The sequence below is a fragment of the Pseudopipra pipra genome, chromosome 21, assembly GCF_036250125.1.
Source record: "Pseudopipra pipra isolate bDixPip1 chromosome 21, bDixPip1.hap1, whole genome shotgun sequence".
In the NCBI taxonomy this organism is placed as follows: Eukaryota; Metazoa; Chordata; class Aves; order Passeriformes; family Pipridae; genus Pseudopipra; species Pseudopipra pipra.
In genome coordinates this window covers 8868854-8895968 of record NC_087569.1, presented here as the reverse complement: position 1 = coordinate 8895968, position 27115 = coordinate 8868854, and the positions used below count along the sequence as shown (strand labels likewise).

The 27115-nt window shown below is 46.1% G+C and overlaps 2 protein-coding genes and 1 long non-coding RNA gene across 11 annotated transcripts in view; 1 reads left to right on the top strand and 2 right to left on the bottom strand.

Moving 5' to 3' along the window:
- Positions 1 to 44: 44 nt before the first annotated feature.
- Positions 45 to 27035, top strand: TUBD1 (tubulin delta 1). 6 transcript variants are annotated; one of them, XR_010435642.1, is made up of 14 exons: positions 45 to 140; positions 579 to 686; positions 1346 to 1529; positions 2076 to 2223; positions 2786 to 3002; positions 3525 to 3756; positions 4437 to 4601; positions 5226 to 5366; positions 5888 to 6071; positions 6616 to 6904; positions 8356 to 8595; positions 18408 to 19088; positions 19992 to 21736; positions 26443 to 27035. XR_010435642.1 is itself a non-coding variant. In XM_064678010.1 (10 exons), exons 3-10 carry the CDS (start codon positions 1358 to 1360, stop codon positions 6716 to 6718), a joined length of 1362 nt encoding a protein of 453 aa, XP_064534080.1. In that variant the 5' UTR covers positions 45 to 140; positions 579 to 686; positions 1346 to 1357; the 3' UTR covers positions 6719 to 6952. The 6 variants fall into 6 exon arrangements, 1 of the variants encoding a protein (XP_064534080.1); XR_010435641.1 differs by having other exon boundaries at positions 18408 to 20169; positions 21339 to 21736; XR_010435640.1 differs by having other exon boundaries at positions 18408 to 21736; positions 26620 to 27035.
- VMP1 (vacuole membrane protein 1) overlaps positions 17207 to 27115 on the bottom strand; it is a 58479-nt gene continuing 48570 nt past the window's right edge. For all 4 annotated transcript variants that reach the window (XM_064678013.1, XM_064678011.1, XM_064678012.1 and 1 more), the window contains 2 exons: positions 19654 to 19756; positions 17207 to 18012 (listed from right to left, as the gene is read on the bottom strand). In XM_064678013.1, coding sequence (XP_064534083.1) covers positions 17869 to 18012; positions 19654 to 19756 — 247 coding nt within the window. In that variant the 3' untranslated portion in view covers positions 17207 to 17868. The remainder of the gene's footprint in view (positions 18013 to 19653; positions 19757 to 27115) is intronic.
- On the bottom strand, positions 21032 to 26449 carry LOC135425591 (uncharacterized). The gene is made up of 2 exons (XR_010435644.1): positions 24521 to 26449; positions 21032 to 24475 (listed from the first exon to the last, which is right to left on the bottom strand). It is a non-coding gene; the product is annotated as an uncharacterized LOC135425591 (long non-coding RNA).

Below are 27115 nucleotides of genomic sequence, written 5' to 3'. Positions count from 1 at the left end.
GGGCGCGGGGAAGCCGCGCCGGGCGGAGCGTGCGCGCTGTGCGCGGGGAAGCCGGAGGGGCGCGGCGCGGCGCCAGGCTGCCAGGAGACAGCGCTGCGCATGCGCCGGGCGGGCCGTTCGAAGGAGCGTCCGCACACAGGGTGGGGAGGGGGAGAAAGGAGCGCTGAGGGGGCGGGAGCGGGATGGGATCGGGATTGGGAACGGGATTGGGAACGGGAGAGGGCTCGGCATTGGGCTGGGGTCAGGATCGGGACCGGGAGAGGGCTCGGCATTGGGATGGGATCAGGATCGGGACCGGGATCAGGGTCAGGACAGGGATGGGATCAGGATCTGGACTGGAATGGGATCAGGACAATCGGGACCGGGGTGGGATCGGGACGAGGATCGGGATGCCAGCTGAGTGTCCGGCCGGGCTCGGGGCGAACATGGCGGCGGTTCTGAGGGGCGGCCCCTGAGGGGCGGCCCCTGAGGGGGGTCTGCGGGCACGGACAGCCGGGTGGGACGGTCGGTGTCGCACAGGTCGGACACGGGCCTTTCCTGAGGATAATTCACATGTTTGTTTATTCTCGGTCTCGCAGCAACCCCCGGGCTGGCAGCGGCGCTGGAATCGCGCACCGCGATCCAAATTAGCACAAACCTGCCCGCAGAACGCGGCACAGGCACCGGCAGCCATCCAGGGAATGCTGGTACGGGAATGCTGCGGCACAGCTGGGGTGGCAATGAGGAACTGCAGCCCGGAGTTTAAAAAAAAAATTGACCTTGTTTCTGTGAATAGAAAACTGAGAAAGCGGAGCTGCTGTAAAATGCTGAGTGGGGGAAAAATGTCAAATCACGCCGGTACCGAGGCAAAAGCTTTGCTCTGTGTGCTGGAAGCAAGGGGAATGCTCCAGGGAATCCTTTTGTCACCTCAGCAGGCTCTGGCATCAGGCCTGGAGCAGAACAGGACTGAAATCAGCTACGATTTTGAACAGGCTCAACATTTATAAGGGCATGTGGTGCTTTCTTATTGTGCTTTTACATCCTAGTCCGATAACTTTGAGTTATAATCATTTTTTTCTATCCTGCCCTACTGAGAAAAAGGAAGAAAACGAACAATTCCCTTGCTATGTGGCTGGTTCCAGCTCCCTCCAGATGCAAAGCAGCAGTAAACAGCTCTTGCTTCCCTTTAAAACATCTGTGCTCTTCTGGCCTTCAGGAGAAGGTGCTGTCAGGCAGCTTTTCCCCAGAAATAGCCAGTGGTTGTGGTATAACCATCCTCAAAAAATGGCACAACAGACCAGAAACCTGCCAGAACTATTTTCCCCTGTCTTTTCCACAATTACTAAAGACATCATTTCTTTTTCAGGCTTGAAGAAGGATGTCAATAGTCACAGTCCAGCTTGGGCAGTGTGGGAACCAGATTGGGCACGAGGTGTTTTGCTGCCTGTGCAGTGACATCCGGGGCACTCACGGGCTCTGCTCCAAGAAGGAAAACCAATCCTACCAGGATGCCTGCAAGGAGAGGTTTTTCTGGGAGGAGGAATCTGGAGGTACAGCTTTAAAAGGGCTTTTTGTTCCCCACACAGGGTCTGTTTTCAGAACACAGAAATCAAACAGGTCTTTTACCTTCGGTTGAGGAATGAGTTTTACCTTCAGCCTTGAAGGGCTGTTTAACCCTCTGCCCTCACAACACTGCTGCAGACATGGAAGCAGAATCAGTGCAGTGAAGGGTCTGAGAAGACAAAGCCAGTTTCCCAGTAGCACAGCTGGAAACAAAACATAATCTTTCCCTCCAAACATCTGCATTTTGTGCTGTAGATGGATCACACCACAGAGTAGGACCCACAGGATCCAAATTTGACATTATCAAACACACTGAGTGGTTTCTTTCCTGAAAGACAACTCTGGAGTTCACATTTGTCTTTGGCACAATACATGGGCATGGCCAAATCTTTGCTGCCTGTGCTGTTCCATTAATGGCTTGGATAACGTGGGTGGGAGGAATACAGCCTGGGACATGGGATCCATCCAAATCCAGCCATTTTACGTAAACATGTTGGCACGTTACTGTTAATTCTGTTTTTCTCCCTCTGCAGTGCCTGTGGCCCGGGCTGTGCTGGTTGACATGGAGCCCAAAGTCATCAGCCAAACCTTATCCATGGCTGCCAGGTCTGGCTGCTGGAAATATAACAACCAGTCCCACTTCTGCCAGAAGCAAGGCTCTGGGAACAACTGGGCCAACGGGTATGGAGAGCTGTTCCAGGCTTCCCAAGGGAACTGTGGAGGCTAAGGAGCTGTTTACACTCTCTAGGAGTGCAGCTGAGTATGGAACAGGATTTATTTTTAAGTTAAAGTAGAAATATATAGATAGCAGTGTAATTTTTGCAAGATGAAATTGGTGTTTGAATCATAGAATCCCAGAGTGGTTTGGGTTGGAAGGGACTTTGAAGCTCATCCAGTTCCAACCCCAACACCTTCCACTATCCCAGGTTGCTCCAAGCCCCTTCCAACCTGGCCTTGGACACTTCCAGGGATGGGGCAGCCACAGCTTCTCTGGGCAACCTGTGCCAGGGCCTCGCTCCTTTGCAGTGAAAACATGACATTTTAGAATGGAGAGAATACATTTAAGAATAGGAAACAACAAGGCCAGTTTATAAACAGCTGTTTTGCAAAATGAACATCACAGCTAAGGATTGTTTAGTGCAGACAGAATGGATGACAGTGCAAGCTTATAGAAATAATAATAATAATAATAAAGTCTGCTTAATGAATAGCTTCACCTTCCTGCTTTTCTGTTACTCCCCAGTTACTCTGTCCACGGGCCCAGACACAAGGAATCAATCATGGATCTGGTGCAGAAAGAAGCAGAGAGATGTGACAGACTGGGAGGATTTTTCACCATCATGAGCATGGCTGGGGGCACAGGGTCAGGCCTGGGAGCATTTGTGACCCAGTGCTTGAGAGATGCTTTTCCAGCCTCATTTATCCTAAACCACGTTATCTGGCCCTATGGCACTGGTGAGGTGAATGTCACATTGCCTTTTTATGTAGAATTATAGAGAATTTTTAAGTTTATAATCGCTGCTTACTTTTAAATAAAATACCTACAACAGAAGTAAGAAGGAAAATAAGTACATTTTACTTTTCTACAAAGTTCAAATGACTAAGGTGACACAGCTAAAGGATTGTTTGCCTGATATTTGGTACATGTGATTTCACCAAAACAAATTCTTGATAATTCAAGTGCTGAAGTGGTGCAGTTTCACAAGGACTAGAAATCTCCTGTTGGGATCTTATCTCAGCAGTACAATCAGTTCCCAGGTAGATTTTGTTCCAGCATGTTTGTATGGAGAGAGATGGATAACCTGATTTTCACGGGTCTTGCCCTCTTTCCCTGGAAAAGCTCTGAGCTCCTGACCTCATTCTGCTCTTTGGCAAAGAAAATGAATCACTTCCTAAATCTCAGCTGAGGAAACAGCAGCAGCCAGAGGATTATAAGTTAGAAAGGGATTAAGTTTGACTCTCATTTGTTTGTTTGTTCCCAGGTCATTGTTCAAAACTACAACTCTGTTTTGACTCTGTCCCATCTGTACCGCTCCTCAGACGCCCTCCTTGTCCACGAGAACGATGCCATCCACAGGATCTGTGCCCAGCTGCTGAACATCAAACAGATCTCCTTCAGGGATGTGAACCAAGTCATTGCACATCAGCTGGGCAGCGTTTTCCAGCCCGTTCACCCAGCAGAGGGGGGCTCAGACTACAGCAGGAACCCACTGGGTACCAAACCATGTCATTCCCACACCTCTCTCTAGTCAGGTCAGGGGGGAATTGAAGTTCTTCAGTCTCCTTATTCAACTATTTGGGTACATCCCAAGTTTTCAGGCAGGCAAGTAGAGGAAAAGACAAATTTAGAAGTTCAATCCAATCCCAGTGTTGTAGCAGAGTCAAAAATAAACCCCCCAACTTCTGCTTTCATTCTTCACCAGAAGAACCCTGTTTCTGCTTTTCCAAGTGATCACAGACACCCTGGTACCTATTTACAAACTCGTGCAGGTCAGTGCTTTTGGGCTGAGCTTCACCTTTCACTTGGGGGCAGAAATTTGTATGAACTGAAACAAACTGAAAGTTTTGTGTTTTGCTCGGGCAGAAAACAGGGGAGCAGACAACCAGGGAGCAACAGGCTGGTGTTTATACCCTCGAGGAATTAGAGAAAGTTACCCAAAATTAAGCTTTCCCATCTGTCTGTTGATCTCTTTAGCAGTGCAGAGAGTCCTGGAGATTCTGAGAAGTGAGACAAGTCTAAATTGTAAAATCAGAGCTATTAATTCAGTAACACACAGCAAGTTTGCATTGCTCTGTCTGAAATTGCTAAACCTCTCTAACATTCCTGCCTCTCTCCTGTTTTAGCCACCCTGGGCAGTGTTTTTTTGTGAGCAGCTGTTGATTTCTCCTTCCAGGAGATTTGATGGAGACGCTGGTCCCACATCCCGAGTTCAAGATGTTGGGGCTCCGGAACATTCCTCAGATTCCTGAGAACTCCCTCCCCTACAGCACCTTCAGCTGGCCTGGGCTCATCAAACACCTGAGGCAGATGCTCATTGCCAATGCCCAGATGGAGGAAGGTACAGAGCATTCCCTCCCCTCTCCTCACTCATTTCTCCAGGGGAGATAAAGCTGATTGTTCAGTGCAGCTCCCTTCAGTCAGTTCAGAGCCCTCAGCAGGAATTTGCCTCCAGCTGCTCCTCAAACCATTCCCTCAGCTTGCTCCTGTCTTTGCTTCCAGCCACCTCAGTTAATTACAGCCACTGAAAACACACAAACCAAACCAACAGTTTGTGGCTGTGCACTTCATTTACATCCTTCATTTGGAACATTCTTTGGGTTGGGATTGCTGTGTTTTCTTTTTACACCTTCTACTCATGAAAATGCTGCTCAGCTCTCCCCTGTCATTTACATGGGAACTCAGTTATAGCTTCCAGTTATGCAGGGAATGGGCTGGCAATTGCTAAGGATAGAAACAGGTATCATTTTCTCTGCTAGACAAGTGACTACCAGGAAAATACTGCTGGATTAGCACTGCTTTTCCCTGGGAATTGTGTGATTGCTGCTTAATTAAAGTGCAGCAGCTACAAACTCCAGTGTGGGGCACAGTGATAGTTCCCATCTGCCTCTTCAGCTATTCCAAATCCACATTTCACAAAACATTAACTATCTTTTCTGTCTTTTTTTTTACCAAAATCTCACAGGTATTGACTGGCAAGTACGACCACCTCCTCCAGGCTCCTCCACCCCCTCCAGCCATTCCACAAAGAAGCCACTGCACTTCAACACTTCCATTGCCAACCTGGTTATCCTGAGAGGAAAAGATGTGCACAGTGTGGATTTGGGTAAGGAGGAAAAGCCCCAAACCTCAGGGGTTCTTGTTTCACATCTCTCTGGTTTCTTTCCACCACATCTGATCAAAATAAAAACACCCCAAGGCCACGTGTTTGGTTACTAAAGGTCAATATTCCCTCTAGAAACAGTTTAGTGTCCAAGGCCACATTGTCCAACTGCTTTGGGCTGTTGTCTTTACAGCAGCTTCCTGAAGCACTTCAGGGCAGGAGGAAGAGCCTGTAGTCTGTGTATCTGATGAAATTCTTGGCTTTATTGTCTGCAAATACATTTAGCTGTTTCTGGAGTGATGAGCATGGCTGGCAGATGCAGTACTGACACAAGAGAGCACTTCTAGATAATCCAAGGGGTCTGTTTCAAAGTTCTGTTTTCTGCAGGCTGATCTCTGCAGAGTTTTCCCAAGGCCTGAACTGATCTGCCAAGCTTTGATTAAGTCCCACAGGACAACTGAGATCAAGATGCAGGAGTTTGCAGCTTTACATTTACCACAAGGGCTGTCTTATCTCTGCTCCAGGAAGTTTCCAAGATCCCTCCCTGTACACATCATGGCTAAAGCCTCAGGATGCTTTTAATGCCTGGAGAACACCAAGAGCATTTAACAAGTATGAAAAGTCTGCCTCTCTGGTCAGCAACAGCCAGTTCCTGCTGAAACCTCTCGACAGCGTTGTGGGAAAAGCTTGGAATATGTTTGCTTCCAAGTAAGTGAAAAGAGTCATGCTGAGACTTCCCTAATAACTGCCAGTATCTTCAGTGGGAGAGAAATCATTGTAAATAAGTGAGACCACAGATTGCAGTGCTCTCTGAATTTTCTCAGTCCCAAAACTCCCCAGATTTCGTGCATTCCAATTTGACCATCCTAAAAATAACACACAGAAGCTCTTTTGCTGATGGTTTAGTTTCCAGCTTGTGGACGGGCCTGGAAAAAACTTCCTGGCTCAGTCAGCAGCACTGAGGGGATTGGGGTGTATTAATCACTTCCCCTTCCATTTCCCACTTAGCCCAATTTTTTTAGCTGCAATTCTGTTTCCTCAACCAATACACAGATATAAAAACTATTGGAAGCAAGTCAGGACTTACTGATCAGTAGGAATTACAAAATGAGTTCGAGGGAGCACAGTAAAAACTCACCAGCACAGTTATAGGGTGGAAACCAATCCCAGTTTGGGGGTTTCACAGTAAATATCCAATATGTGTCAGATTCCCCCCTGATTTCCAATGTCTTACCCATCCTTCCCCACACAGAGCTTATATTCACCAATACACCAAATTTGGAATTGAAGAGGAAGATTTCCTGGACAGCTTCACAACCCTGGAACAAGTTATCTCCAGTTACACCACCCTTTGATTTTCTTTCTTTTAAATGGTCAGAAATAGAGCTTTTCTGAAAGAACCCAGCACTGGAAAACCTCCCATCAACTTCCTGAAGTATGGAAATGTCTGGGCTGGAGCTGGTTTTCAGTCTTGAAAGCAGTGTGTGTGTGTGTTAGGACAGCAAGAGCTGACTCTGAGCTGAATATATTCCTATGGGCAGGTATTATTCTTATTTAATCTATCTAATAAATAGCTATTTTTCAATACATTTGCTATGTACTGTAGCTGCCTCTCTGAACATAATTTTTGGCACTTTAATATAAACTATCATGAATTTTCATTGTAACACTTTGCCCAAAGAATGCTTTAATGCTGATAAAACAGCAGTGCCAGGATTATTAATCCAAGCTCCATTTGAGATTCAAGATACAACACTGTGGCACCTGGGCCTTTAAAGCAAAGTCAGAATAAATTAGATTTTAAGCACCTTAACTTTGACCAAACAGCAAAAGTTTTGAACCATCTTTTAAGAGAAATGCCAAGATTTCTTCATTTTCCTGTCATCCTCAAGTTATATTAGAGGTTATAGTTAATTAAATCCTTTTCTCACCATTTCCCTGTGCCTAAAACTTGGGAAAAATAAATCCCTATAGCACAGCAAAGGCCTTGGCTCTTTGTTATACACACCCCACATGTTTAAGCAAAACAACTGCTCTTCCTATATGTTAGAACTTAATTAATTAAATTATTTATTTAAACATATTTGGCAGGAGGATGGCTGCAAGATTTCAAATAGAACAGGACACAGCAATACCGTGTTTAATCTATTTTTAAATTTCAAAAAGCAATTTAAGGAATTGTCTGGGGTTTTTTTTTTTTGCACAAGTTTTACCACGACCACAAGGTGGTGCCCTGGAAGCTGCAGCTGCACCAGCCTGGAAGGAGGAAGGGATTGAATCCCTTGGGAAGGCACACACGCTGAATAAAATAAATATATAACATTTATATATTTATTTTATATATGTATATATAATATATATGTGATTTAAATTTATATAAAATAAAGATAAGAATATATAAATATAAAATAAATATAAGAATATGTAAATATAAGAATATATAAATATAAGAATATATAAATATAAGAATATATAAATATAAGAATATATAAATATAAGAATATATAAATATAAGAATATATAAATATAAGAATATATAAATATAAGAATATATAAATATAAGAATATATAAATATAAGAATATATAAATATAAGAATATATAAATATAGAATAAAAGAGTCCAGAATTAAGGATTATGTTGTAACACCAACCTTCCTCCTGCCTCTGTCAGCTTTTCACTTAATGGCAGGGAGAGTCTGGGGAATTCTTGCCATTCCTCCCCCCCATGTCACACTTATCCTCCCATAGAAATAATCCCACAGGCCAAAAAATAAAAGAGTTTAAAACCAAATCAGTCTCAGGGACTTTTCCCTTGACAAATTTCACATTTCAGAGCCTCCCTTTAGGTTTTTAGTGCCATTTCTTGCCAGGCCTTGAAACTTTGAACTGAAAGGTGGCAGCTCAGAGCTGGGCACTGCTCTGCTCCAAAGGGATTTTTTGGGGGTGTTTTTGTCCCTTTCAACCAGTGTCTAATTTGGGTGTTTTCCACAGAGGAAACTGGAGGGAAGGTTGCACGAGCTGGGACAAACAGCACAGGCACTGCAAGAACAAAGGTCAGGAAAGGAGACCCTGGGGAGCTTCTCCCTCCTGCAGGAGGCCCAGGATGTTCAGCCACACAGACACCCCTGTCCTGGTGTTCCCAACACATCCCAGACTGGTCAGAAATGGGGAACTGCACGTCTGCAACAAGGGCCAAGCCCCAGCAGTGCTTCCTCCTGGCCCACAGAACAGGTAAATGAGGTGTTTAAAAAGCTAAAGACAGATAAGTCCTCTGAGAAACGAGGAAGAGAGCAAAGGGTTATTGATCCAGCAGCACCATAACCCACTTTATTGCAGAAATAACCTGTTATCTCCATGTATTTATAATTCTGAGCATGAAGCAAAGGCAGCAGGTGCTCAGTGGGTGACACAGCCCCATAGTTATCAGTTATGGCTCATAGGATTTCCAGGTAATGCAGCAGGTTACTGGAAGGGGTTTCTTTGTTTAAGTTGGATGGCAGAATTGATGCCATGTCAGGAAACACAACACACAGCTGAGATGCACAGTCCCAGAGCAAAAATGAGGATTTCCTTATTTAACAAAAGAAAACAGAGAGGGAAAGGTTCTGCAGGTCACAGACACAGCCAGGCCAGCAGGGTCATCACTGCTTATCAAGGGCTGCTCTGTAAGGACTTGTTCACAGTCAGGAGTCAGGGAAAGCACTCCTAATTCCACGTGAAAACAACATTTTTAAAAGCAGCAATAGAGGATCACAGCCATCAGCCAAAGTTTGACAACACAGGTTCCTCAAAAGTATTTAAAAAAAAAAGAGTTTTTTTGAAAACAAAAGTGTAGATGTATTATCTGTTATAATCCTCTCCACTGCTCTGACAGGAGCTGTTTGAGGCATCTCTAGGCTTCTTCCTGTGACTGTTTTTCACTGCTGACCTCAATCCTGAAATTCTCACACCCTTTCCCAAACCCAGCCTTCAGTTTTTGATTCCTCTGGGGTTTTTTTTCCCCAGGATGTGCAAAGGGTCAAAGTGGCAGGAAGTGAATAGCTGGTATCAAAGAGTCATAATTTACACTTGTATTAGAAGGTGGAGCAGTACTTTTCTATTTTATTGATAAAAGTAATCATGGGGACAGTCAGAGCCTGGCAGAGGGCCTTTATTTCATTAGCAATTAAAGTTAATGAGGTGGATCAAAGGTCAGCACAAGCCAATGGCTCAGGGACAGGAACAACAGAACCAGTGGCCTCGACCTTGCTGGTTTTAGGCAAAGTCCCCACAGGATGTCCATAAACCTGGAACAATGCACCAAAGCTCACTATTGTTGTTGGGAGGGACAGGTGCAGCTCACTTGGAAGTTGATTCAAGGACTCCAACTACAGAAAAAAACCAAACAAACCCAAAAAACCCCAAACCACCAAAAAAATTCCAACCCAGAAACAAAAACCTTCAATAACCTAAAATACTTTAAACACAATAAGTGGCAGGTGACAGTAGTTAATGTATTTATAGATATGATTTATTTGGCTATAAGCAGCTATTGGTGCTTTTAAGGTCAGACTCACTACCAGGACAGGAAGGATAGAACTGGGGGTAAATATATAAGGGGAAAAAAATCTGTGGTTCCCACACCAACCAGGAATTTATCAACATGAAAGTTATATTCAAATTACCAGCTGATACACTACTGAGGAAAATTAAGGTACAAAAGGATGAATTATTCACTTCCTTCTGCATTTGCTAAGAAATTTAGTCTGGATAAATATTATGAAGTGAGAGACTAAACATCCAAAAAGAAACACTCCCAGATGAAGAAATGTGAGTTGTGCTGGACACCACTTTAAAAACCTGCACAGGAGTCATCAGGGAAGTGATTCATGGATCCGATTTAGCACAAAAAAAGCTTCCAAAAGGAACTGAGCTGCTGCCTTTCCTCCACTGCTTCCAAGGGCAGCCCGGACCCAGCTTCGCCAAGGCAGCAAATTCCAGCTTCCTGGGGCAGCCTCTGCTTCCCCCCCCAGCTCTGCCCACGCTCCGGGCCCCGGCTTTGAACCGGCCCGAATTTTAACCGGGGAGCTTTTCCGGCTCTTTCAGCGGAGCCGCAGCTCACAATGGTCCCTTCGGAGCCCACATTGTGCGGGGCCCGTCCCTCCAGGCGGGCACTTCCCCTCCGCGGGAGGGGACGTGAGTCACACGCGGCCGGGAATCAGCACAACCTGCCCCTTAACCCTTTCCCTCGGCACATCCCGCTCCGTGAACCCCTTCCCGGGGCTCTCCAGACAAATCCCCCTGCCAGCCCCAGGGGAGCACCCTGGACAGGGGGAAAACGGCCTCAGGGAGGAGATCAGTGAAGCTGCTCCTCCTTAGGAAAGAGAAAGGCAGTTTTTAAAATAAATATGTGCCGTGATAAAGATTGTGGAAGAAATCTAAACCTTAATTAAAGCCTGAGAGGTTCTAAACTGTGACTTCTAGCAGAGGCACACTCTGTACTTATCTGGGTGAATTAGGTGCTAGAAACCTTCTCTTAGTCTTAAAAAAAAAATTAAAATACGCCCAGTTACACAGTAAAAGAGAAAAATAACCAAAATGAGGGTGCTCTCTAGGCCCAAATTCCTATTTTAAATGTAACAGTAGTAAGCAGAGAAGCTAACTAAAAGAAGCCACTGGTTAAACCAAAAAAAGGCAGAATAAACATTGCTGGGGCTTTGATTTCACTGCTGGTGGTGTGTTTGCATTAAATGGGTGTGTCCTGCCAAACTGAGCGTGGCCCAGGGTTGGTTCCACGTGTTTATTTAAGGCTCAAAAAATAACACTTGAGCTGCCTGGGAATGGTGTCATTGTGGTCATGGCATGATTTGAGTTGAACCTCTGCCCAGCAGCCTCCAATCTGTGAGAGATCATCGACAGCAGCGTGGCAGGGGAGCCAAATGGAAACCAGCCCCATCCCACTGGAGGGGGGATCAAATCCTGGCTGGGCTTGGCTGGAGCTGCAGCCTCAGCCTGTAGCACTACCTGTGAGTCAGCTAAGTCAGCAATCTGATTGATGTTGTTATTTGAAGTTAAAGGCATAAATTTGGCAACCAATATCCAATTAAATGTTTCTCCCAAGAAGAAAGCTTCCATTCCCTCCCTGCCAGCCACTAAACTCGGGGTTTCACCTCATTTTCCTCTACAAAGATTTAATCAGGCTTCTCCCCAGACCCAGAGTATTCTTATATAAAAACAGATCCAAACCTGTGCTGGGAAAGGAGAGCTCGTTCTTCAGCCACCTTAGGAAGGAAACATGAACATGTGGGGTCCTCCAGCTGAACAAAACTTCAGTCAACAGGCCTGGACTTGTCCAAAAATCGCTGTACTGAGGGCAGAGAGAGCTCCAGGAAGGACCAGGGGAGGAGACATCAGGGACAGCCTTAGCCAAGGGCTCTCAGGCTCCTCCAAACAACACTTAACCCCTTTCCTTCTTCCCATAATTAGAAGAACCTGTCACAGCTGGAATCTGTTGCCAAAGGACGTGGATGATTTGACTCCTCTCAGCAGCACCTGCTCCTCCTGGGCAGCCCCAAGGTCTCAGTTGCTGCTCCGTGGAGTTGCCACAGGGTGGCTGTGCACAGGCACCAGTGATTAAATCAGGTTTGGGTGGAGATTAAGGGAGGCAACAGCACTAAACCCACCAGTTGGATCAGCACACATCCAGCAGAAATACTGCTTTGGACATTTCTTTGGCACCCATGAGTTTGAACTCCACTGAACACCAGCCCCAGCCATCCTGAAAATGTCCTCCTTGCTGCTCCTCACCTGGGCTCTCACACAGGGATCCATGGGGTTGGATGTCACAGGAGCTCAGCCAGGCTGAGGACAGACCCACAAATCCAAGAATCTGAGCAATGGAACCTGTTGCTGTGAAAATATCCTGAATATTCCAGCTCTCGAGGAAACAGCTGCAGCAAGAGGCACTGAGAGCAGGGTGGTTTCTAAGCAGGCCAGAGAGGTTTTGTGAAAATGGCAGTGTTTGTGTTATGTTGTAAATCTAAATGTGTAAATCTCTGCAGGTCCAGTTTCTTTTGGACACAGAAAAATGTTGAGCACACAAACCTGCTTTTTCAGTCACCAGATGGAAAGGGCAGTGTCAGGAAAGCCACAGTCCCTCAAAATTCCATTTCTGCATTTCAGTGTGAGCCTTGAACAAAGTATTGGTGTGTTTTAATCAGCAGCAGCTTCTGCAAGAGAACTGCCAGTTATTTTCTTGGAGTGGAAGGAGAACAGAGGTACCATGAGGTCACTGCATGTGGATAGAACAAGCTTTGGGAATTGCATGGGATCTCTTGGGAATTTCTTAGAGGTGGAGCCAGTCAGAGCTGACACCTTCCAGTGGGAAGGCTTTGGACCTGGGAAATGCCACAGATGAGCTGGTCCCCAAGGAAGGGCAGAGGTGACACCCTACAGCAGATTGATGTGTGGTCCCAGCCTCGTGTAACACGTCAGTGCTCCAAGGATTTGCACCAAACCCAGTGGATTGTGCCTTAAATCCCGTGGGTGAAGCACAGAGCCCTTCCCTGGCCAGGCCCCTCCAGCAGGGCCAGCAGAGCCTCTCCAGAGGCTCCCCAGAAACACCAACTCCCCTGTTCCAGGGCCAGAGGAGCCGGGTGTGGCCGCAGGGCCCTTATCCCAGGGAACAATGTGAGTGCCAGCTCCCATCTCCTGCCTTTCAGCAGGAAGCAGCTGCCAGCTTCCTCCTTGCCAGCTGCCAGGGCAACTCAGTCAGGCTTCTTGGAAAAGCAGAGGAACAATGACCTGGGAGGAACTGCCCTGAAACACAGAGGATCTTCACACTCACCCACATCTGAGCAGCTCCTCGAATGAGCTCGAGAAAGGTGACCTTTGATTTCGTGCTCATGGAGCCAATGCTCTTTGAGTCATTCCATGGATAATAATAATAATAATAACCCCCCTCAGCACGATAAAGGGCAGTGCTAAAGCAAACTAAACCCAAGCTTGGCCCTTCCACAGGTTACTTTGCACCTTTGTTTTACACCAGTAGCACTGAATGAGCTGAATAACCTCAACATCCCTTCCCTTTAAATCCAGCACAGGCAACAGTGAGCTTTTCTGACCAAAATACCCTTTTTCTGAATTCCTGACACACTGCTGGGCTCTTGCTGTTTGCTTGTACCTGGGAGGTGACATAACAGCAGTGACAGTTTCTGCCTCTGAGTTCCTTTCTCTCCTGACAAGTGCCCCGGGCTGTTCCAGCCTCTCCCTCCCCACCACTGCCAGAGCATTGTTCTGCTGCCTCTCCCAAAAGCAGAGTGGATGCATCAGTAAGCAAGTGAAATGGATAAAGAAATAAATGCCAGCATTTCGTGCCCTCAATTAGGCACTTGAATTTGGGTAGTCACACAGAAGGCTCAAAGAGTTTCTCAGTATAATCCTTCTAAAAATGAGTTTGCCAGAGCACAGGCAAATATTTACCAGAGCATCAGAGGGTGTTTCACGGGAAGGCAATTGCTTCCCTCCCTGTTTCCTGAGGTTACAGGAACCCAGGAGGCTCCAGCACTGATCCCTCACCTGCTCCCACCAGGGGCCACAGCCCAGCAGGATTCCCTCCCACTCCCACTGAGGGCTGCAATTTGAGTGAAGTACTTACTGGTTTTTCTTATTCCCTTCCAAAAAAAAAAAAAAAAAAAATCCAAAAAAACCCCAAACCTTCAAATTTACAGGAAAAACCCACAGAATTTTAAATCTCTGAAGAGCCATTTCAATTGCCTTATCTAAAATCACATCCAGCCTTTTAACTGCTGATTACAAAGTATGTTTTAACCACGTGCTTCAAAGAAAACCGATGGCTTTTACCTCCCAGGAGCCCCCCCAGCCCCCACTTATCTTTCCACCTGCGATCAATTTGGTTCACTAATATTTATATTTGTGCTTGATAATCAGGGAAACATCCCCAGCGCTTGTGCCTGCGGTGACACTGTGACAAAACAAATCCCGAAAGCCAAAGGCACAGCAGGGAAGGGCTCTGGGGACCAGCGTTAAGCCCCTGTCAAGTGTGAATGACAAGGATCTTTTAGCAGGAACAGGCAGCCGGGGGAGTTCAGAGGGAGCTGCTTGAGCAGAAACACAGCAGGACACCGGGACGGAGGGAAGGAGCTACAGACACAGGGAGCAGGAGCTTTCCTGGCTGTTTTCCAGCGTGGAACTGGAGGATTTGACCTGCCACGGGCACTGTGACCTGAGCTGTGCTGACCCAACAATCCCCACCGCTGGGGCAGGGCAGCTCTGCCGCCTCCCCCAGGGCACACCTTCGGGCAGGAACGACCCACAGGGCGGGCAGGAAAAGCCAGGAAAATCAAGAGGAGGAGTTTCAGCCCTACCTGACCTGAGCTCTGATGTGCTACTTTCTGTTTTCCTCTCGTGAAAGCGAGAGAGCTTCAGCCACGCCCCACAGAGGACGAGAGTGAAAAAATCTCTATCCCATCAAAGTCATCTTTGGGGTTTAACCAACCGTCAGTTGCTGTTACTTCCGTGTGTTTTCAGTAACTCCCAGAAAAAAAAAAAAAAAAGCAAGATGCTTTATTCAGTGTCTAAACTGAGAGACAGCAGCTAAAAATAGTGACCTGTGCCCAGACTGTCTCTCCTGCAAGAGCTCCCCTTGGATTTGTCCCTAACACACTGAAGGAGATGACTGACTGCTTCCAATGCCTGACTAAAGATACAGACAGCAAAAGGAAGCTGTGGATTTAGGGAGCACAATCCATGTTTTCAGGTGAAATGCTGGAAGACTCCAGGTCTCGGAAGCCACAAAAATGCAGCTGCAGATGTATCTTCTCCATTCCAGACAACAAATGTCACAGTGTTACCAACCCAGCTCAATACACAGAGTGGAAACAATCCAGCTGAAATAAACACTGGGAAACGTTATTTCTTTGTTTATTTAAGCAAACATAAAACTACCCATTAGGTTTACTTTCATTTCTATGATGGTTTTTTTTTTACCTTTTACCAAGTCTTATCATCTCCCAGCAGCTGAACAGGTAGGAGGAGGTAGAACCATCAGCTCCTTCTTTAAATAAGTGTTAGAAAGCTTCAGAATAACAGCAGAGCTTATTGGAATGGACACATGGAACACAAGCTGAAGAACAACAGACATATATATATTTCACACTCTATGTATGTAAACATATTGAACTAAAAGTGGGAGAAAGCTCTGTTTTTCCAGGGATTTTCCAGCAGGCAAGAGGCAGAATTTTAAGGAGACCCCCAAAGGAGCAGTTTATTGGCTCAGGCTCTGGGAAAAGGGTTTTTGTCTCTTTTAGTTGTTGTTACAGAGTCTCCTCATCTCAGCCTGAGGGCACACAGGTAAAGGTGTCACCCACTGCCAGGGAAGCTTCCAGACACCACCAGAACTGAGAGAGGTAAATAAATAAATACCCGTGTCCCTCAGGTGAATCTGAGGACAAAAAAGCTGCCACCAGAACTGGGGAGAGCAGCCAAGGGCTGTCACTGCTCCAGTGTCCTGAGGGGAACGGGGCACACAGCTCTGGGCTGGGATCCCCTCAAAGTGCAACTCCTAAGTTTCCACAGATTGAGAAAAGTGAAGTACCAAGCAGAGCTGTGATTTTTGGAATGTGCACTGTGCTGAAGACCTTTCTGACTTTATTTTCAAAGACCTTATTTAGGCCAAAAAGCGAAAAGATTTAAGAAAAAAAAAAAAAAGGTGGAGAATTTAAGCAATAGTGTTCACCTTTAAAAACCACCAGGAGCACAGGAATGGCCTTTGTGCTTTTGACCACCCTGCACCACCTCCCGAGCCTTAGATATGTAAATTCACTCTGCTCAGAGCTCTGGTTGTCGGCTTCAGAGAGAACTTCAAACACAAGAAACAAGGTACAAACCTCACACACAACTGGGATGAAACTCTAAATAAAGGATGTTTGTTATGCAGAACTGCAGCAGCGACTCCTCCTCGGAGCTAAACCCAACCTGATGCTCAATGGAACAGCTGGAGATGGATGAGGGGACGGTCAGATGAGAGATACCAAAATGTCAGACAGCCTACCGACTGTTGTTGCCATGAGATCCAACAGTCAACATCAGTCTGATAAGCTATCCGACAGGATGGTGGGGATGGAGCAGCTGCAACACCACGGCACACTCGCAGCACGGGACACACACCAGCTCCCCCCGGCTCCAAACCTGCCCCAGCCCGGCCTAAGCTCAGCCAGGCAGGGTCTAACCTGCTCTGAGCACCTCCTGCAACGCTCACCGAGAGAAAACTCAGCATTACTTACCCCCAGGACAGGAATCAAACCAACAGGTCACAGATATTTACAGATGGAAGGACCAAAGAGGGAAAAGAGCCATTTTAATGTTAGTTCTGTTCCTGGACATGAGAGCTGACACACACACACTGGTTCAGAACAAGGTTTGGAAAATATCTGACTTGAAAAGCATAAGATTAAAGTTCTTTAAAGTTCTGTTCTGGACATCAAATCTGCTTTCAGCTGGGATATTAAATCTTCCCCCTCTCTTCTCCTCCACTGCCCACAATTCTGGGATCAGGGGCAAACACCTGAGCAGAATTAATATTGTTCATTGCTTAACCTGCCTATTTTAACTGTGCTTCAAGCAAGGGATGTCCTTCCTGCTGCCTTTGCTGAGTAAGAAGTTCTTAAGAAAAAAGAGAAAAAAACAAAACAAAACAAAACAAAAAAAGCCCAAAGGGTTTCAGCACCATCAGTGCAGGAAGGCTGAGTGAACGTGCAGCTCACGGGATTAAGGCTTCAGAAAGAAACTGGGCATCCAAAAGTGGAGAGGGAAAGAAAGAGCTTAAAAAGACTGACACAAGAAATTCTGGAATGATCAAAGATGCCTTTATAAAGTTTTATCTTAACTTCATTCTAAATATACAGAATAAAAAATGTCGGCGTCAGCGTTTGACATCAATCACCTCTGACAACAGCACGGATGTGGACAGGGTGGCTTTTCCAACGTGCAGTGGATGGGACACCGGGAATTCAGACGGCACAGCCTTACCAGGAGGGACATGCAAGAGTTTGTATCCAATCTGGACTCAGTTATTTACATCGTGATGGGCTGGGAAGTCATGGAAAAAGCAAAACAAGCCACCCTTCTAAATGAGAAGTCGCCCTCAGGTCAGTGTGAGTTAACCCAGGAAATGGAGAGTATGAAATCATCCAGTTTGGAAGTAATTTGGATGGACAACGTTTGTGTAAAACCCCACTGAACATCCCATTGTCCATCCTGTCCAACACAACCCAGACTCATGAAGCATTCACACCTTACCTTAACGTTTATAAGCTTGTCAGTGAAACCTTTGCTCTAATATCCAAATTACTTTCAAAAAAAAAAATCAAATAAAAACTTTGTTCTAGTTGAAAATTGATGTTAAAAAGTTTTTCCCCTGTTTTGAATAATGCTGATTTTTTAACCATATGAAAAGCTGTGTCATTCCTGTGTCTGCCAGGACCCCCTGAGGGGGTTTGTTCCAGCTCATTTGGTTTTCTCCTCAGAGTACATCTTCTGCTGCAGCCTCTTGGCGTAGCTCTGGGCCATGGAGTTGATAATAGACAAGATAAAATAACAAACCATGACAATCACCAGTTTCTCAAACATCCAGGAGAGCCAGTTTTCCCCCTGGAGAGACAAAACAGGAGGAGGAGGAAGATGGAGATTAGCAGACAGACGGTGGAGAATTCTCTAATCAAATCCAAAGCAGGGACCCAGCACAGGCTGGGTGATTCCTGCAGGTCCCTCTGCAAAGCTGCCCTTGGTCCCTGGAAAGACAATGCAGGAGGCTTTGCCAAACCCACCGCTGGGCACATGACGAATCCCTGCTCATTCCCAGGGTGCTCCCAAAGTGATTTATTATTCCCAGTATTGTTTGGGCTCCGCTAACGATTCTTAGAGTTCGGAATTAGCAGCCCCTGACTGTCATTCCCCGTCATGTTCCCCGCACAGAAAACAATCAGGTCATTGGTTAACAATTTTTTTTTCTCTAAACTGCACATTCCGTGTTCTCTTCCCATTAGGATGCGACTGGAAGTTCCAGTGACCTCGCCGGTCCCGCTTCCAGTGTTTTTCGTGGCAACTCTTCCCTCGTTTCTCCTGTCAAAGGAGGGCAGCAGCGCTCTGCCCACGATCCCTTCCTGCTCTGCCCACGGTCCTTCCCTGCTCTGCCCACGGTCCCTTCCCTGCTCTGCCCACGATCCCTTCCTGCTCTGCCCACGATCCCTTCCTGCTCTGCCCACGATCCCTTCCCTGCTCTGCCCACATCCCTTCCCTGCTCTGCCCACATCCCTTCCCTGCTCTGCCCACATCCCTTCCCTGCTCTGCCCACGATCCCTTCCCTGCTCTGCCCACGGTCCCTTCCCTGCTCTGCCCACGATCCCTTCCCTGCTCTGCCCACGGTCCCTTCCCTGCTCTGCCCACGATCCCTTCCTGCTCTGCCCACGGTCCCTTCCCTGCTCTGCCCACGATCCCTTCCCTGCTCTGCCCATGATCCTTCCCTGCTCTGCCCACGATCCCTTCCCTGCTCTGCGACTCCAGCCCGATCCCCCCCGAGGCTCTTTTGTGGGCAGAAATGGCCAGAGGAACATTTATAACAGCCACAAATATCGCACGTGAAATCCGAGTTAAGTTCACGGATTTTAGCTAAAATGCCTCAGCATCCTCAAGGATTTCACGTCGCTCTGTCCCGTTGCAAATTCAGGGTAAGTTTTTTAAAATACTTTTTTTTTTAAATTTTTTTGGGGGGGGGGTATGAAAGGAAATTTCTGCCCCTTGTAGCTGCTCTAAACACCGTAGTTTTCTTTTCCTTTCAAACACCGAAGGCTTGGGGATTTTATTTCTCTTACTGTCCACTAAGCCACAGACCCTCCTGGCTCCTGAAGCATCGATGCTGCACAGTTTGTTACCCCTTCACATGGAAATGCAACTTTTTCCTCCTTAAATTTAACCTTCCAAGCAGGCAGCTAATGCAGAGAGGCAAGAACTGCCACTAGTCTTGCTCTATTTTTTGTCTTATTGTCTAAAGAATTTAAATCCAATTTTTGTACAATTACAGAGTAAGTTTGAAACAGAGTTAAGTTTAAAATCCAGTTTCACACAATTACGGGGGAATTTTAAAACCCAATTTCACACGATTACAGGGTAGTTTTTAATTCCCAGGTTGATTTTGAAGTGAGATTTTTATCTGTATTGCTCGGGTCAGTGCAGATCTTGGTAAAACAGACACGTGAAGAGCCCGAGAAAGGCTGAGCTGGGGGAGGGTCTTACCTGTGGAACGCCACCGTCCGACTTGTGGTGAAGTTTTATCCTCTGAGCTTCCAGATATTCTTGAAATGGCTTCTGAAGAGAAGGACCTATACTTGGAATAGCACTGATGGAAAGTTCATCCCAGAGAACGAGACAAAATAGGGGAGAAAAAAAAAAAACAAAACCAAAAAAAACCATTGGCTTTTTTCTTTTTTTTTTTTTTAAATAAACTTACCACTTTACCTAATGAGAGCAAAGTTCAGGCTGAGCTACAGCTCAGGAGGGAACTCCTGAGCCACTTGAGAAAACAGAAACCCCACGAAATAAAGCAAAATATTCATCTTTTGATCTTTCCCCAGATCCTCCAAAAGTGCTCAAAAAGGAAAATCTCTGTGAGCAGCAGAGCGCCGGGCAGGGGGCAGGAGCTGGGAGCTGGAGCGTGTCCTGGAGGCAGGAGAAGGAGCTGAGCACTGGGGCAGCGCTGGGAGGCAAATGAATGACTTCGGAGAAGTCCCACATTTATCAGCAGCAGTTCCTGTAAGAACTGGTTTGAACCGATTAATAAGGAAATGACTTGTGCTTGTGTCATCCCCCGGTTAAAAAAGAGGCTGCTCGCCCTATGACTTGCCCCTTCTCCTGCGAGGAGACGGCCCCTTTCTCCAACAAAGTCCTTATTAGGACAATCTGTGCGTCATCCCTTCCCAAAAGGAACGCGTGAGCAAATCCTGCGGCACCTCCCCCGGGCAGGGATTAACAAAGGAACAAAGAGGCGCTGGGAGCCCTGCCCTGCATCGTGCCAGCCTGGGTGGCACAGGGCGGGCTCCGAGGGACCTGCTGAACACCTTGTTCCTGCTGCGGGGTCACGTCTGGGAGCTCGGAGCCCTCTCGGGGGGAGGGTGGTACCGCCGGGCAGCCTCTGCCCTCCACCCAAATCCCCCTGGCCAGGCTGCCACCAAACCCACCCAGGCAGCTCTGCCTTAAATCCACCCACCCTGCTATTTAGCAAATAGAGATCCAAACCCCTTCAATAATGATCACAACCCTTAAATAAAACCCCAAAACTCAACTATTCAACCCTAGAACTTGGGCAGCCTCTGACCTCCCCTCAAATCCCCCTGGCCAGGCTTCCACCAAACCCACCCAGGCAGCTCTGCCTTAAATCCACCCACTCTGCTATTTAGCACAAGATCCAAACCCCTTCAAGAATGGTCACAACCCTTAAATAAAGCCCCAAAACTCAAATATTAAACCCCACAATTCAAATATCACCCAGAATAAATTGTCACCAGCACCAGCACGGCCTGAGCTGTGTGAACACACAATCCTAAGGCTCCCAAGGCTGGATCCACAAACATCCACCACCACTCCTAACTCCCCCCACTGACAAACACCACTTGAGTTTCAAAGAGAACAGAGATTTTAATTTATTTTCTTTTTTATATTTAACCGGGTTTAAATTTTTTAAATTTAAAGAGATCAGTGTGATCTCCACTGAAAACTCACCTAATTTTCAACGCTTCACTTTTAACTCTTCACACCACAGGGAGGGTTCAGTAAAACAACTCCACACCCCAGGACACATCCAACAACAGGTTTTACAAGTGACCATCTCCCTGCGTCCCTCCAATTATTCTCCTCCTCATTTGACACGATATTCCCTTTTCCAGGCCAGAGCCCAATTCAAAAAGAACACTTTCTAATTTTAGGAATTTCAGAAAAGGCCCCGAGTGAAGAAACAAAGTGCCTCATTCTGCTGCTCTCAATGGATTTCCTCCATGGCCGGGGGCAAACGCCTTTTTGGAGCAGATTTCCCAGAAAAAGGCCACTTCCCTCATGATTCACCCCCGGGATGAGACAAACGGGGGGAGGAAATTCTGTGCCCGGGGCTGCTGAAATTTCAGGGGGGGGGAAAAAACAACCCCAGAGACTCCAGCCCGTCCCTGACACGTTTTCCACAAATCCAAAGGATTTCCAGGATTCAGCCCCGACCCTTCCCGGGAAAAACCTCTCCCGGGAAAAACCTCTCCCGGTGAGTCGGGGCCGGGGCCGAGTCACCCTTGGAACTTCTGAGGTTTCTTTGCCTTCCTCCAAGAGCTCCAGCAAGGTAAAGGTTCACTTTTAAGTTGTGCCTGGTTCTGAAATGAGGAATATTTAAATGGGAGGGGTGAATGATTAACAGGAAGGTGTTCAAATGACTCGGGCTCTGCCTGAAAACCCAACAAAGTCGGGGCTAAATTAGCTTTAAACACAGAACAAAGCCATGAAACCCAAGTTCAGAGGCTTCAACAGCTCCTGCTGCATGGACACTGAATTTCAAATTTTTTTTCACTAAAGAATTATTTTTTTTCCCCTTTTCTGAGCACGGCTATGACTTAAATTAATTAAATTAAAAATGCACAAAATTAACTTCGTTACAGCTGTTTTAAAGAACTGCAAGATTCTCAATGTGAGGACCTGGGCTTCTAAAATTCTGCAATTTTTCTAGAGTCTTTAATACTGAAAAAAAAAAATGTGCCTAAATTTAAATAAGGAGCAAAACGAAGCAGAGGAACATTTAGAAAATCCTGAATCTGCAGTGCTGGGAATGAAATCCTTGACATCCCATTTCAGCAGGACAGTGTTGGTTACTTGTGCTCTTTTGGCAAAATTAAACCATTTAATCTCCCCAGATATGTCACCTGATATCCAAGTGTGGACATAACTTAGATCTAAAAGTCTTAAAACTCAGTTTTATTTAATTTAATTACACCTAAGTGTAACAGAGAAGAAGTTTTAGGAACTCTTAACATTCAATTTTTGGTTTAATTCCTTCTGATTCTCTGCTAAAATTGAATGTTCCACAAGGAGCTGTAACTGAGAACAAACCTCCAAACAATTGCACCAGCCTTTGGTGCAGCCTAAATTAATGAAAATTAAAACATTTCAGTCAAAAACACGACTTGAATTCCAACACTAAAATATAAACATCATTCAGAATTCTGATTCACTGAGAAACCACCCTTGGAGCCCGTTCTCAGAACTGTCTCACCTGGGATTTGTAGTCAAACAGATGAGGATTTATTGTCTTTAACTCAAAGCTACAATTTCTATCCACATTAAAAATTCTAAAGCTGGTTTTTGCAATAATTAAACCAAAACTTCCCATCTATTCAAAGCACCACATTACAGAGATTCAGCAAAGCTGCTTCAGGATTAGTTTTAAAATTACACCAAAGACCTGCAGGCTCTGACTCCCTAAAACTTCCATTCTCCTTCCAGCAAAACCGTGTTTAAAATCCACTGGACAATTTATAAATTTGCTTTTCCAAGAGTGACTGTCACTGTAAGTGGGAGGAAAGGTTAAATCCTTTGAACAGAACCTTTGGAACCCCAGGGAGGAGTTTTCTCCAAGGCACCAAACCCAGAGGAGAAAAATTGTGTTTTCCCCTGCGCTTAAGAAAAAGCAGGAATTTATTTGATATTCCAGTCAATGCATTTTTACTGATACTAAAAATACTTATTTAATACCATTTAATCATGATATTTGCACTTTTGAAAGGCATCGTTTTCAGCTGACAAGATCTTTAGGAGTAGAGGTTGCTCTGAGTTCCTGAAATCTCTTACCCTGTGCTTGGAGAGGTTGGGAACACTCAGGGAATTAATCCCAAGCTGTGCTAAAGCTCAAGGGCAGGGCTCACTCAACAACTCCCTAAAAATCTCCCAGAGCCCCACTTAGGATAGAAAGTTCCCATCTTACAAAAACACTTGTGGGTTTTTGCCCACTTTTCCAGAGAGAAATGTCAGAATTCCCAAGTATTTAAAAAAAAAAAGAAGCAGCCACTGTGAGGTCCCATTTTGGGAGCATTAATGGGGCTTTCACTGCTAATTAGAGCTTCTCATTGACAAGAGGCTCGAGCAGCAAGTGCTGATGAAGCAGCTGATTAACTCTGAGCTGTTCTGAAACTCCAGTTATTCTGGGGGAAATTAAAAATGTAAATAAGAGTTTCAGTGCATCTCTGAGCCTGACAGCCCGAGCTCAGCAGCTCCTGGGAACAACTGAGATCCAAACACGGGGGTTTAAAATTGTGGAAGTCTTGTTTGAGCATGGAAGTTTATTTTCTCCTGGAAATTATACCCTGGAGGGTTTGGGACCCTGCCCTCCTGCAGCAAACAAGGATTATCCCTGCTACAAAAAAGTGGCACTGAAGGATGTGCCAGAGGCAGGAGGGACGTTCTGGGCTGGACTTTTCCCTCTCTGCACCTCCAGTCTTTAAAATCCCACTATTGACAGCCAGGCCAGAGGGGCAAAGGCTCTCACCTCTTAACAATTATGCAAAACATCATTAAACCATCCCATTTATTAATTCCTATTTCTCCACTCCCCTGGGAGAGCACAGAAAAACCCATCCTGCAGCTCCAAAGCAGTAAAACATTAGGAAGAGGCACCAAATTTTGGTATTTAAGTGGCACCAACTTCTCTGAAAGTCAGACATTTCATAAACCACTGAAACCAGCTTCCAGTGGAAGTATTTTGGTGCCCCTGGACAATCAGCAGAGCGGGTTCATTTGCATTCCCGTGGGAGCAGAGCACCTCTCCAGCTCCTCGGAGCCCTCGGAGGTTCCTGTGCCTGCAGCCCGGGCTGAGCAGCCCAACGGTCGGGTTTAATGAGCTGTCATTTCCTGTGCCGATAAAACCTCTCCCAGGATTCAAACCAGCCCCTTCCCAGGGCTGCAGCACTGCCAGGACCTGCCCTGGGCTCGGCCTTAACCAGCCCTGCACCCCGGCCCAGGGAAACCTGGGAGCTGGGACTGCCCACAACTAGATCCTTGTCTTAGGGAAACCTGGACCCCAGTTTAGGGAAAGCTGGGAGCTGGGATTCTCCAAACCTGGACCCCAGCTTGGGGAAACCTGGGAGCTGGGACTGCCCAGAACTAGACCCTGGCTTAGGGAAACTGGGAGCTCGGGCTACCCCAAAGCTGGAGCCTGGCTCAGAGAAACCTGGGAGCTCGAACTAGGCACTGACTTCCCACCCCAGGAAAAGATTCCTGGTGCAGCCCTTCATCACTCCTTGACTTGTGCTCTGAAGAAATAACCTAAACCTGGACTGTAAACGATTTTTGACCAAAAAAACCCCTGACAATCCTCAAACAAACTTCCCACCAGGGACTGTGATCCCATTTGTGCTGTTTGGGGGAAGGAACGTCAGGCTCCTTCCCCAGCACTGACTGGGAGCAACTTGTGAACAAAGATTTATGGCACAATAAACAGCAGGAAACTGGTTTGTCCAGGCAACAGTTCCAGTGCCTGTGACCAAAAACCTGCTGTTCTCTCAGATGGGCATCATTCCCACGGGGCTGCAGGGCTGGCAAATGTGTCCCACAAAAAACATCGGGACAAGGACCCTTCATGGATATTTTTGGGTGGGTTTCCAGAGTTGGCTGAATGACACCTTGCAGGGTCTCGCTCGTGGGTAAAAATCCGTGGAAGTGGCAAAATTTTTAGATGCATTTCACTGCATGTAAACTTCAAATTACTTTATTGACTAATTATTCCATCCCTGGAAGTGTCCAAGGCCAGGCTGGACAGGGCTTGGAGCAAGCTGGGATTGTAGAAGGTGTCCCTGCCTGTGGAAAGGTTGGAACAAGATGATCTTTAAGGTTCCTTCCAACCCAAACCATCCTGGGATCCTGATTTACCACAGGTAAAAAGGTGGGATTCCTCTCAAAGGGATGTGGCCACTGAATTCAGATGCTTTGGAGGTGAAGGCCACGTGCAATAAAACATGATATTTTTTATGAATTATGAAGTTTTATGAATGTTTTAGGTGCCTGTTGTGAAGCTCACCAAACGTGAACAGGGCAGGCTGAATCAAACAGAAATTAGATTCTTTCTGAACATTTAACCAGAATGGATGGGCAGCAGCTCTGTGGATGGTTTGTGCTTTGAGAATTATTTCTTCAAGTAGTTTTCTGGGAATTCTTAATCCCCATTTAAAAACTGCCACTTCCAGGAAAACATCATCGTGTCTAAAAGCACTTTGCTCAGTGTGACTTCACAGCCAGCCCTGCAGCTGTAGGTGAAAAAACCGAAAAGCAAAGACTGAGGAGCCAAAAGAAAACCCACAGTAATTCAATCTTTGAAATGGGCTGGGCTGGGCCCAAAAGCAGCTTCACAGGGGGGGAAAATCAGGCAGTTAAGCTGTTCTTCAAGGGACAGGACCCAAAGCTCCTGCACCCCAAAAGAGGCTCAGGGACAGAGCAGCTGAGAGGACAGGATCCTCTCCCAGCACTGGGGCAGCAACAAAGGGCTCCGAGCAGGAACTGGTGGAACAGGTTGGTCATTCCCAGCCCAGGGAGTTCCCAGCACCTCTAAACCCTCCCCAGCCTGGCTTTTAGCCTCCCCCCAGCTCCAGCTCCCAAACCCACCCTGTCTCCTCCTTCCTCCCAACCAGGTTTGTTGCCACCACCCACCTTGGGACCGTTTTTTGTGCTCCAGCGACCACCAAAAATCCTCAAAAATTCAAAATTTTCCATGAGCAGCTTCTCCATTTCCTGCCACGTTTGCCTCTGTTTGTTTAATTACTACAGGGAGTATTTTATGAGCTGTTTGTAGACAGAACTGTGAAGTCACATCACCCTCAGTGCTATTAAACAATAAACAGCTCCTGAGCTGTACATGTGAATAATTCCTGCTTTTTCACTAAAAATCACGGAATTAGCAAGAAATTCTCCCTGGCTTATAAAATCAAATCTCCCCAGACTTTATCTCACAACTTAAATCTTCTGTCTAGGTTTTTTTCTCCTGGATATTAATGTGTCCATTATTTTCAGGTGCTGTGCTCAGATATTTCCCATTGTGCAAGAGCAACGTCCCAGACAAAGGAAGCCTGAAGTGGAATTTGATTCAAATGAAGTTACTGACCACTAAAGAGAACTGTATTTTAATTTAATAACAGGGCTTTTAATGCAAGGTATTGTTTAACATGTTTGCTGTTCCCTCTAACACAGATTGATGAGGTAATGCCAGCAGACAGCTTGGGAAAAGTCAAGGATACCGGGACATTCCAAAAATCTCACTGTCTCCCAGGAACATTTTTTAACTCTGACATCAACCCTCCAATAAACCCAAATCCAGCAGAGCTCCTGTGACTGCACTCGGGGTAATTCAATGCAAAATTATCTCCAAGACAGATGAAGTAGGAAAAAACTCCCGGGTTTGGCTCCAGGATCCTCAGGAGAGGAAATCCTTGGAAATACCTGAGCTGGTGTGACTGAGAAAAACCCCTGATGGTTCAAAGTTGCCACGTTTCTTTCTCTCTCTCCCTTTTGTTATAAATAATGTTCAAAGCAACAAATTAATGTTGAAGTTTGGTACAAAACAGATGGGAAGATCAGGAATAATAAAGTCAGGATTAATGAAATTCCCTACAAGTTTCTTCTGCCACTCCTTTCCCTTTGTCCAGCATCACTGCTTGGAGTTTGGGTGCTTTAAAAGGAATTATTT

Coding starts and splice junctions, on each gene's coding strand:
- TUBD1 (XM_064678010.1), top strand. CDS start 1,358: ATGTCAATAGTCACAGTCCAGCTTGGGCAGTGTGGGAACCAGATTGGG. Junction 3,003..3,524: donor GGCCCTATGGCACTGGTGAG/GTGAATGTCACA, acceptor GTTTGTTCCCAG/GTCATTGTTCAAAACTACAA. Junction 5,367..5,887: donor TGTGCACAGTGTGGATTTGG/GTAAGGAGGAAA, acceptor TCTCTGCTCCAG/GAAGTTTCCAAGATCCCTCC.